General features: G+C 31.4%; 1 protein-coding gene across 3 annotated transcripts in view; it reads right to left on the bottom strand.

The window, feature by feature from the left end:
* Positions 1-12,714, bottom strand: part of su(r) (dihydropyrimidine dehydrogenase su(r)) — a 107,851-nt gene that overhangs the window by 93,997 nt on the left and 1,140 nt on the right. For all 3 annotated transcript variants that reach the window (XM_080172367.1, XM_080172366.1, XM_080172365.1), the window contains exons 3-9: positions 10,573-10,661; positions 9,707-9,739; positions 9,314-9,360; positions 7,698-7,790; positions 3,854-4,006; positions 3,214-3,271; positions 2,394-2,503 (exon numbers count right to left, since the gene is read on the bottom strand). In XM_080172367.1, the coding sequence (XP_080028493.1) occupies positions 2,394-2,503; positions 3,214-3,271; positions 3,854-4,006; positions 7,698-7,790; positions 9,314-9,360; positions 9,707-9,739; positions 10,573-10,660 (582 nt within the window). In that variant the 5' untranslated portion in view covers position 10,661. The remainder of the gene's footprint in view (positions 1-2,393; positions 2,504-3,213; positions 3,272-3,853; positions 4,007-7,697; positions 7,791-9,313; positions 9,361-9,706; positions 9,740-10,572; positions 10,662-12,714) is intronic.

Genomic DNA, 12,714 nt, shown 5'->3' with positions numbered 1-12,714 from the left:
TTTTGGTGATAGAAAGACTTAAAGTAGGAATTTGTAATACATTAGAGTGGGTATTTTACTCCCCTCTTTGTCTTTTTTTGGAGGGGGATAACAAGAATGTGACTTTGGAATTAGGATTACCCCCCCCCCCCCCTCCTAAACAGCACAAAACTGTGCACGCCTATGCTCAGGACAGTGCTGCAATTTCTTCAATATCGGCACAGAACAGATTCCATTTCCTTCACTTCACTTAGTTCAACCACAAAATTGCGTAATTTATAAAAAATAAATTTAGAAAAAAACAGCAACAAAAAATTTAAATCTAAATTCCTAGATATTTTAGAGAAATACATATTTAAATACATTATTCATGTAGATATTGTATTATATTTTGTTGTAGTATTACAGGATAATTTAGTATTTTGATTAGTTTTAATTCTTTGTTCAAGTAAAAAAATATTTTCGTTTTTTACCTGGATGACCCTGCCTGATTTGCTGGCATCCTGTGTTCACCAGGATTTTTTTTCTCAAAAATTTTAATTCCCACTTGTGTCTTATTACTTAATTTTAAAAGTCTTCAGCCTTCATCTAAGTTTTATCTGAAGTATTTTTGTAGTTGACAATTTTCACTTTCCCATTCTTTTGCATCTAGATTTATGCGTTACCAGGTGTAAAAACTTTATTGGACATACATACAAATATTATAGATACACTACAGTTGTCTTCAGATTTTATACTGTTTTCTTTCCAGTTACAATTTACAAGCTTTACTTTACAAAGTAGCAAGGTCTTCGAACAATGCACTGTGGCATTAGCATAAAAACTAACGTGCCTGCTTGTTGTCTAGAAGGTCACGTGTTCGAACCTGGACCACACTGCGTGATACTAGTTGTTCAAAATGGAACCAGTTGCCGCTATGTCTAGCATGTATCACTTTAGTAAGAGTAGGGGTAATAGGCACAACTCATTACCATACACAGTCTGAACTTCCAGACAAAGGTCGTGCAATAAAATAGTTGATTGTCTGTAGAATGATCCTTAACCGATAGAGAATAATCTCATTTAAGTGGGGTACTTAAATGAGATTATTAACTAGAAAAGGGTAGAAAAATGAAATTTCTAAACCATTTTGGATTAAATGATTTCTAAAAGGATTGATTAGTTACTAAGATTAGATATTACCCTCAAATGTGCGTAAATATCTATTTACTTCTTTGAAGCAAAGCTCCCATTGAATATTTTACAGTTGTTTTTAAATAATTTTTTTTTATGCCAAAACTAAACTTATCCTTCCTTAAAAATGTAAAGTTTGGTAAAGGAAAATATTAATTACTTTTGTTGTATTATCAAACACTTTTTAAAGTCTAGAGTTCATAAATTAAGGTATACAACAAACAATACAAATCTTACACAAAAACAAAATATATCCCAATATATTCAATCATTTTTAACACACATACAATATTCACACAGAAGTTTTACTACAAAAGTATTAAAACATTTGCTTTCACATTTTTGCCCTGCGTTATAGGGGGCAATGCGTCTAAACTCTCATGAATTATGTAGTTAAACTGAAGCCAAAAACTGCCCTTTCATACCAAAAAGTGTACAGTTTCATATCAAAAAGAGGGTCGGTCGGATTGTTACTACACTGTGCCGTGTTTTTGTTTCACTATTTGAAAAAAAACTCACAATTAGGGCATAACAAATTGATCGTTGGAAAGACAAAAGTTATATCGTTTAATGTAAACACACCTTGGTTGCAAATCATTTCTAAGTATGTTGCAAATCTATTCTACTATGCACGTGATGTTAGACCAACCATCAACATTTATGCATCACATAGTTTATGCACAGTTTCATACATATTTCATATCATGTATATGAAAAGTACCACAATTTTCGCCAGGTTTTTATTTCAGAATCAAAGCCATAATTTAAAATATTGAAAAGAAGTCGTATCAAATTTTCAAAAGCAATGCTGTTTAAAATTCAAATACTTTTCAGAATTCAGAGCCTTGATTTTTACCTCAATAAATATTTTTGCCACTACTTAAGGATGTTTAAAAATAATCAACAAAGCGAAATTCGTGGATTTTTTAAAACTTAAACATTAATTCAAACTTAGTGAAATATATTAAATGTAATATTATAAACATTATCAAAGTAGGATTATATCTAAAAGACAAATGACCCTTTAACTGCATGATGTTTGACGACTGTAAACTCTAACTAGGCGGGATACATGAAGAAATAAAGGCTGTAAACCCTAAAAAGATACTTTTTCGTGCGTCTTAATGTATGTTTGAAACCTGGCATACTGTGGCTATGGTTGGTTAATCAAGTAAACTCTGAATGTTGAGTAATCCTTCTATAATTAGGACGTGGAGGACGTATATATATTGTTAGAACACCTGGGATATTTTCATCTTCTTAAACATCTCTACAGCAAAATGTTGAAGGCCACCGATGTTAATTGGTCCCTCCTCAGCAGCGGCCAAGTTGCAACCGCCAACACATAAATCTAAATAAAATAGTAAGTTTCACAAAATACTAATAATCAAAAAAAAAATTACTCCGTCTGTTTGTCCATTAATTCGTCTGTTAGTTCGTCCGTTAGTCCGTCCGTAACAGCACAGGCAAAATGTTATTTTTTCGGCTGCTATTCAAAAGAAACTATTTTTTATGAGATACCCCTGATCACTTATAAAACTTATAATTGGTCCATCCGTCCTGATACAAAACAATGAATATATTTTTCTGTAAAAAAGTTTCGTGATTTATATTATTATCATTTTCTTGCTCTCTTTTTTTTTCATCCTCCATTTTATGACACCTGCTCTATAACTAGCTTTGTCCGTTTGTCTATCAATGATTTTATTGTGCTTTGCAACAATGGATGTTATTCTAATTGTTTTTTATTCATTTACTAAAACAAAAATAACCCCGAAAATAACATTAATATGAAATTGGCAATAAATAATTATCGAAAATGGATAGTTTTATTTAATCAACAGTAAGCCAAAACTTTGATGAATTATTTGTAATGAATATTTACCTTGTAAAATTATATGTAACATATCATATTTTTCAACGTGATTTGAAAAAAAACTTATATTTTCAAAGTGTAAAAGCAAGTCAAATTTTTATATATAAAATAAATCTAATTCTTTTACTATCTTTCCTTCTCTTTTGCTGTGTCTGTGTTAAGCCACGTGACTTTAAATGTTGTACCTGAAGTAGGACATACCATTCCACAGGTCAAACCAAGTGGATTGTCACTCAGAATAGCCTAAATATTAGAGTAAAACACTAGAGGGGAAGTAATTTAATAACTGTATGTCCCCATCCCAAAGACCTAAAGCAACTCTTAATTGGGTCTTTGAAAATCAACCAATAGTGTCGGGTAAATTAACACAGCCAAGTAACAGAAAAAAATTTGTAGGTGACGAAAAAGGTCTATAACCGGGGAATCCAGGTAGTTGTCTGGTTATACATCTATACTATATTTTTTGCCTAAATTACAAAATATGTTAACTGAACAAATAGACAATTAAATAATTCTTTGGAAAGATCGTTTTTTGTGATTGCCGTAATTACAGATAAATAAGTTGTAAGGCACTTTTAAACAAAATACCCTGTTAGGCACTGAAACCCCCCAACTCTTATTTTATATAAGAATTAGAAATAAGTGGGGGTTAGTTTATGTTTGTTTATTACTTTAGGTCAGTTTAGGTAAGGAAATACTGGGCACTGGGTAGCCACGCAGTTAGGGCACCGCAGGTATTGGCCTCGTAGGATATTTTAGTATGATAATATCTATTTTTACCTATCCAATAAGAAAAGTACAAATGTGTAGAATAGAAAAAATCACCTTGGCCGCGCCATAGTAATTCTTGGTAGCAATGGATCCGATGAAACTCTTGACATCCAGCTGAGTAGGACAACTTTTCTGGCAAGGGGCATCCGCACACTTAAGACATCTGGCCGCTTCGCGCAGAGCTCCACGCTCACTCAGGGTTGTATGCTGAAATAAAAAAAATTAACTATATTTTAGTCTTTAGCATAGACCTGCGGACATTTAGAGACTCCTCCGCATAGAGGAAGGAGACATTGGACTTTAGTTTTGGTACCAAAAGTTTTATAAATACAATATTATCTCGTTCATTTGCTTAAAAACTTTGGATAATTTTATTAAATTTCATTGGTTGGTTCAAATTGTATTGTCCAAATTTTTTCAGGAGCCTTAAGGTATATATCAGTGTACAATAAATTCATTTACTTCTCCATGCAATGATAAAAAAAAACTATCACTTCCGCATTTTGACTAGAATTCACTAAAAGTACCCAACGTTTTTGAGCCAAGACTTGAGAAATTTCATAGGAATTAGACTAATGAGTGTCTTTTTAAGAAAAGAATCTACATTTTCCTGGTCTTTAGATAAAATCATAGAATAATTTTATATTGTATTTGAGGTATCAAATAGTCAAGAAAACAGTAAAAATGTTGTAAAACAATTTATATATTACTTATTCTAAGCATAAAAATATTTATATAAGTCTCAATTCTAAATTGCATATTGTTTATTTTATATTTATCATAATTTGAACAGTAAAATTTTATTTTATGTTATTTATTCAATGTTTGTATGATTACTATATCATGAACATAGAATAACAAGGTTAATATTCTATATTATTAATTCTTTGTATGTATGATTATATACTAGAAACAGGGTCAGATTATTGAAAGAGAAAAGGAAGGATAAAAGTTTTTAAAAATAGACAAATGCTAGAATTTTGTTTATGGGATATTAGAATGTGAAAAAGGCAGATAACTAGAACTTTCTTCAAATGCTTGTCGAGCACTTAATCAACACAACTACTACTCTTTTAAAGTAAATAAATTGAAAACAAGAAGGGACAGTTTTCTCCATGCATAACCACTCCGAAAGTCACAACCCTGCGGGGCATATAACTGAGGTGCACCTGACATAAAGTAAACAAACAAACGAATAACCACCCCGCCCACTTAGTTTTAATTTAAACAAAAAAGAGAGTGTGTTCTGTGGTCAACAAGGCGCAAAATAACTAATTTTCTCCTTATAAAGAGGGCTACACTTTATTGCTCTAATTTAATTCTAGTGCTTTAATTCAGAGTTCTTCAAATTTTTCCAAGATTTGAAAGTTTAGAAAATGAATTATCTTCCTATTAGGAATAAAAAGTCTTTTAAAAATTTAGGCATTTTACTAAGTGCAAAATATTACGGTAAGTCCAATTAAAATAGTACAGTTTATTTAGAAGATAAGTGATTTAAAAAAAGAAAATAATATGCTTTTGAAAAGAATTTTTATGAACGATCAAAATGAAAGTTCTTTAAATTAAAAAGGCATTTGACAAAATTCTTTCTGGCGGTTTCCCTCAAATTGTCTCGTCGAGCCGAAGATTTTTTTTTAGTTTTTCGTGTTTTTTTTATCCTAGAGCTGTAGCTATCCCCCCCCCCCCTCCCCCCCGCAGATTAGACATAGAGATAACTTTCAATTTATAAAATTATAAAGGGTTAGTTGGGTGGGAATTCTGTGCTCGCTATGCTCTTCGGGGGAAAGTACAATTTTTAGATAAAACACGTTTGTACTTAATTTACTAATCTTCCGAATACATCTCTGTGCCCTCCATCTTTCATTCTAGCCTGCAGGATATTTAAACCTATTTAAAGGTGGAATTATTACACGTCATTCACTAGGAGGAAAAATTTACACTAATTTTGATAAACTTTCAGGGGAGTTATTTAAGTTAAATTTTTCCTTTACTAACTTAAATTAAATCTGGTTCCTTTATCTATAATACAAAGTAGAACGATGTCTGTCCGTCTGTCTGTCCGTCTGTCCGTCTGTCCGTCTGAAGCTTAAGATCTCGGTAACCGCTGAACCGAATGGGCTCTACTCTTCAGGGAATATACCTACTGGTCCTGTGGTGGTTTTAAGCTATTTTCTTGGGGGGTGGGACACCCCCAACCCCCCCAAAAATGAAAATTTACCCCCCCCAAAAAAATACTCCTGGTGCTGCTGGTGCAGCTGGTGCTGCTGGTGCAGGTGGTGCAGCTGGTGCTGCTGGTGCTGGTGCAGAAAATTATTTTTTTCTAGGGGCAAAGCCCCTAGAGGCTAGGGGCGAAGCCGCTAGTTTTTAATTAAAGAAGTTGTATCAACTTTTTTGCTTTTTATTTAAGATAGCTAGCCGGTCCTTTCAGTAAGTAGTAGATGTAAAATTTTTCATAGAATTCAGATATGCAATCGGTTTTTTTGTAGACCTCTTATTTTTTAAGTAATTTAAGTTTTTTTAAAAATAATTAAGTCGGTTTTAAGGTACTAAAACGCAACAAAATAAAAGAAGAAAATAGCCAGTATAAACAAAAATAGTAAGATCTTTAATTTGACACCTTACTTTTAAAATTCTGTTGAGTAATTGTTGAAAAAATCTATTTTTTTAACCTCGGTTTAATCAAAACATTAAACCTAAATATTTTCTCATACAGACATAAAAAATATGGGTTCATATATACCATTAGAATGAGAAAAATAATATGAATCCATTGTAAGCAAAATTGAAAAAGTTTTTAAAAAATTGTAATAAAAAATAGAAAAAATAAAAAAGTTATTTTAAGAATTGTAACTACTAAACTAGCCAATCACAAATCGCAAAAATTGACGAATCGGGAAGCTTAATCTATAAAATTAACCTATAGAATTGCCAGAAAAAAAAGGATAACGTTCATACAATATATACAATAGATACTACAATAAATATAGTGATATTAAAGAACATGTAAAGAATGAAAAATTATGAACAAATATGCATCAGTCTGTTTATAAACTTCAAAACAATGCAGTTAAAAATACATTATTGTTTCTTGTGTTTAAAAAATATCTGCTACATTGCATTGTCTTTTGTTTAGGTTTTGTTCAGGTTTGGTTCAAGCTAACCCTTTAAAGCCGAAAATTATGATTCTTAAAATAAACTTATTTTTTTTATTATAGTTTTATAAAACTTTTTCAATTTTGCTTAGAATAGATATGTAATATTTTTCTGATTCTAAAGGTATATATGAACCCATGTTTTTTATGTCTGTTTGAGAAAATATTTAGGTCTAAAGTTTTTATTAAACCGAGGTTAAAAAAATAGATTTTTTCAATAATTACTCAACAGAATTTTAAAAGTAAGGTGTCAAATTAAAGATCTTACTATTTTTGTTCATACTGGCCATTTTCTTCTTTTATTTTGTTGCGTTTTAGTACCTTAAAACCGACTTAATTATTTTTTAAAAAAACTTAAATTACTTAAAAAATAAGAGGTCTACAAAAAAACCGATTGCATATCTGAATTCTATGAAAAATTTTACATCTACTACTTACTGAAAGGACCGGCTAGCTATCTTAAATAAAAAGCAAAAAAGTTGATACAACTTCTTTCAGACTTTTATCTAAAAGATATTAAAAGCAAAATATCTTGAAAATGCAATACGATTTGGTTGTTCTTTACAGAGAAGCTATATGTATGTCTTAAACATCCCACCAGAAGTCGTCATTTTCTACAAAGGGAAAAGGACAATAATTTATGATTAATCAGAATTATAAATTGTAAAAATTTAAGCACTAGACACTGAAAGCGTTTAGAAATTTGAATAAGCTGCTATGTTATTATTAATTCCATACTTGTATACCTTTATATCATCAAAATTCTTGAATAGAGGGCTGCAAGAATTACACTTCAGATTCTCGGCCTTGTCTTCATTCCTCTTCCAATGCTTTTTCACCTAAATAAAATGTTTCTTCTGTTTTGACTAAGGTCTTCATATATAAAGGTATGGGTTACAACAACTGTATAAAACAAGGTTTTTTTTAAACTCATCGTTTCCTTTATAAAATTCTTTTTATAAAGTTGTAGGATGCAGAAATAAGGTATAGCTGACGAGCAAAAAAATCTAAAATGATTTTTGGGGGGCAGATAAAAAGGTCGTCTTTACTACGAAGCGTTGCCCCCAAAAAATCAACTGAAATTACCAAATATATTTTCAAAGTAATTCCGCTATATGGTTACCGCAACAGCAACGTACAAAGGATTGTACGTATTAATAAGAGTGAAATTAAACTATTTTTATCATGACTAAGGTAAGAAATTAAATAGTGTAATATTGTATTGTTTTAAGTAAACAATTAGATTACTCTATAAAAAGAAAGTACTTTGATATATTGACGTAACTATTTGAATTTTTAAAACAACGCTTTTCACTCATTTGGGTCGGTCCATAAGCACATTCAAAGTAATTAGCGAAACATGTCTCAGTCTGAAATTAAGTTTACAAATGTGTGTCCTTATTAGTAGCGAAGCTACTCTATAATTCACAATGTCCGTCCGTCTGTAATTAATGAATTGGGGGAAACGTGATTTTCTCGGCTCCTATAAAAGATAGAGAGCTGAAATTTTTTGACAACATTCCCATCATTAAGGAACACAAATAATTATAAAAACATCAATGGCGTTCGGACTGCTTTTTAGCAGGTTTTAGGCTATTTTTTAAATTTTGGAAATTTTCCCCATATCTATGGTGTTTATTTTTTCAGTTAAAGATATCAAAATTAAATTTCCCGTCATTTGAAGAAAACAACAATGACGGTCAGACTGCCTTTTTGCAGGTTTTTGGCTATTTTACATTTTTCACACTTTTCCCCATAACTTTGGTGTTTATGGTCCGATTTTCGAAATTTTTTCAGTTAAAGATATCCAAATTAAATTTTCTGTCGTTTGAAGAAAACAACAATGACAGTCAGACTGCCTTTTTGCAGGTTTTTGGCTATTTTTAAATTTTTCACATTTTTACCCATATCTTTGGTGTTCATGGTCCAATTTTTAAAAAAATTCAGTTAAAGATATTAAAATTTAATTTCTGTCGTTTTAAGAAAAGAAACAATGGCGGCCAAACTGCAGGTTTTTGGCTATTTTTATATGTTTGACATATTTCCCCATATCTTTAGTATTTTGGTCCAATTTTAAAACATTTTTGCATTAACAGTTTCAAAATATTATTATCCATTGTTATGTGCATCTAGTATGTAATTTACTTTAACCATTTTTATCATACAAAATAAAACAAGGTTTCGTGTTTATTTTCTCCAATAAATCTATTCTTGATTTTAATAAATACACTTTAAATCTACTTCTACGTATTCCCATCCACAATTTTTTGTGCTTCGCTACTTATGGATGTTGTCATCCTTGTTTAATATTAATGTTCGTTTGTTGTATGTATGTCCAACTGTCTGTCTATCCTGTACAAACCTTTTTGGTGACGGCGGACGGCACAGCGTTAGCATACGGCTTAATCTGTAATAATAACCCAAAATAAAATTTTTGTAATATATGTTGATAAGACAAAGACTTTCCGTCAAAGTGCCTGTTGGGCACATTAACGCCCCCTCCCCCCCACCCTACATTAACGCCCCCCCCCCCCCCCCACATTATTCTGAAAATAATTTCAAATAAGCGAAGTAGTAATTTTGCCCTCTGCCTAACCACTGCTGAGGGCCCTAAACATCCGTTGTCCTAGCCCTGAAACCTAATACCCAATATAACCAAGCCTAACCCGCCCTTATTTAAAAGAAAAACCAACGTATAAAATAAGTTTTAAAAAAGAAATAATTAAAAAATAATTAAATCATATTTTGAGTTCCTTAGGGTTGAGAGCCAAAAGGTTCTCGATATCCTAAAATGTGTATTATTTATGCTTTGCTTTTATTCAGTAAAATATATTTTTTTAGTAAACCACTCACTTAATACTCTTGCAGGATTTATTTTTTGCATAAATAGGCGAAAGAAAGGGATAAAATGAGGTTCAAGATAAGTAATGGTAAAAGCTTAAAATAAATATATTAATTGAATACTTTTGTACTAAAGGTCCCACCATAGACGTCCAAGCTATTTTTTTTGGGGGGGGGGGAAATGGCGCGCGAAGCGCACTGGAATTTTTTTTACCCCCCCCCAAAAAAAAATTTTTACCCCGGGGGTAAAATTTGCTTGGGGGGGGGGGTAAATTTAGTTTACCCCCCCAAAATTTATCCCCGGGGTAAAATTTTTGGGGGGGGTAATTTAAATTTTATTAAATATTTAGTATTAAAAATGCGCGCGAAGCGCGCAAAAAATTTTTTTATTAGGGATTTTTTTTTTTTTGGGGGGGGGTATTTACCCCCAAAATTGTAAATACCCCCATTATCCCCCCCCCCTTGGACGTCTATGGATCCCACTCCTAGAGAATGAGACCTCTGGTGACACTTAAGGAAAGGGGAGGATGGGCAAGTAGATTCCTATTTCAACTTGAAAACGAAAAAAAATTGGGTGGTATTTCTCTAAATTATTTATCAATTTTCTCCAGACCTAAAACCATAGCTTCCTGTAAAGGAGAACCATATCGGTACAACGTTAGCGACAGACAAACACGCATATAGACAACCTGTTACTTTTTTATAAGGAAAAGGGAAATTAACGGTATCGTTCTTTTTACTAATTTGTAGTTAACAGCAAAGCATTAATAAACCGTTCCTGACATTCTACGCTGACTTTGTAAGGTGCCTGGGTCATAGAGTTGGGACCAACCAACTCTACGTTGCTCTCGTTTGGTACAGGGGGCATTCTGAAAAAAAAATAAACAAAGATGACAACAACAATTAGTATCATAACAAACAATTACAAAAGATTAATCAAACAACCAAGTAAATGGCCGGATAAAGTTATATAGAAGTAGATATTGATTTGATTATTTTTTGATTTTTGTCAAAACTAAGCTGGGGAGGGGGGGGGGGGTCGGTGCTCCGGTCTTCACATGTAAGCAAGCACCAAAAATTCCTACATTTATATTTCATAATTTCTGATAAAATAACCCAAATACATATGTCCCCCTATGGGCATTACAGTTGTGCTCATAGATCAGGCACTTTTTATGACATAATTATCCTATTCATCTGATTTTTGAAATACTAAATCCTAGGACAACATAGTAGAATGTTATTAGCGAAGCTTCTCTATAATCAAGTCCAAAAAATATAAGTATGAAATAAACATTATCCTGTTCAGACATTCTATATTTACTACATTTTGGTTATTCAGTTCTGTCACTCTACAAGTGTTAATGTTCGTTGGTCCTACCATTTAAGAGCTTCGCTTTTATGGATGTTGTCATACTTGTTTTATTTAATTTTTATGTATTATAAAAATATATATGAAATAAACAAAATTTCCAGTAATTTGCAGTTTAGACTTTGACTTAAATCTTTTCTGTTGTTCACTTGTTGACAACTTTTTTAACTGTTTGGCATATGTTATCTAATAGCACGGCTACTCTTATATCCTTAAGAGTACATTAAATTTAAAGGTAATTTTGTAAAGACCCTCGGACAAAAAGAAATTGCAAAAATACATATGCGGTAAATGTCATAGGAATAAAATAATCTGTTATTTTAGTAAAAATAAAAATGTTTGCGCTCCCATCATTTAGAACAAGACTGTTGATTTTTAGAAAAATCTTACTGTATATGTACAATAATATATACGCTTGTATATATTTAAACAAGAACATCTAAGTCCATAGGTAAGTAAGACAACTTATAAGGCAACATACTTTATGACCAATGGCATTTAAGTCAATTAAATAAACAAAAATAACATTTTCATTGTGGAACTTGAATAAATCCAAGCAGGTTAATAAAAGGAAAATAAAATTTTAACATTTTAGACGAAAGGGAGTGAAGGGAAGGAATGGCTGGATTGAGAAATAAATTTAGAGTTAAGTTTCTTTAGGTATAAAGATTCTGAAAAAAAACGCGAAGAAGTTTTAAAGCTATCGAAGTCCGTAAAGTTAGCTTCTAATTGCTCTACCATATAGTTATAACCTCCCTACTCTAAAGGTGATCATAACCTACTCTAATCTGTAAAAAATAACATGAAAGATGAAGTATATTTTGACCGGACAAACCTCAGACATAGAGTAGCTGCGATCTTAAAATGTGTATAGTACTCGTCCAAATGTATATGAATGTTGCTATGAAGACAATAGAAAACTAGTATTAGATTCATGGATAAACAGATAAACAAACATGAGCAACAAGTTTAGGAGTAGTGCAGCTTTAAAACAATTTTCTCTGTACGTTGAATGTATGTACGTACATTAATAAGTTGTTGACTTGAAAGCAAAGCAAAGGATGAATTTTATATCCAATACTTAAAAAATTGTTAAAGTTTTTAAATATGAATGAATCATACACATCATTAAATTTCTGAGCTCTATTCCTTTAAACAATACTCTGTTCCAGTTTACAAATTGTTTCCCCAAAAATAATATACATCGCAAAAAAGTGTTACTATTTAAAAATGTCACTTGAACAAGTTTACAAAAATACAAAACTTACTATACAAATTTGAAATATTTTTTATATGAAAGTACTAGAATACGACCTTTGTAATGTTTTTAGGTGTTCAATTTTCATGAGAATTACATAGTCAGGAAATATATAAATCTATATTAAACAGCAACCACGACAATCTTATTCTTTAAAGGTTAAAATATAAAACAACAGGTGCTTTCAAACAAAATGTTGAGCACAGATAACCCCCCCCCCCCTTTATTATAGAAAAAATTGAATATAAAAGGACTATTTTTATTCCATTCTTAACCCCTGCCTACCTAGGGT

This window comes from Acartia tonsa, chromosome 9 (genome assembly GCF_053477335.1).
Source record: "Acartia tonsa isolate MP-2025a chromosome 9, ASM5347733v1, whole genome shotgun sequence".
NCBI classification, from domain to species: Eukaryota; Metazoa; Arthropoda; class Copepoda; order Calanoida; family Acartiidae; genus Acartia; species Acartia tonsa.
This window is presented reverse-complemented; position numbering and strand designations above follow the sequence as displayed.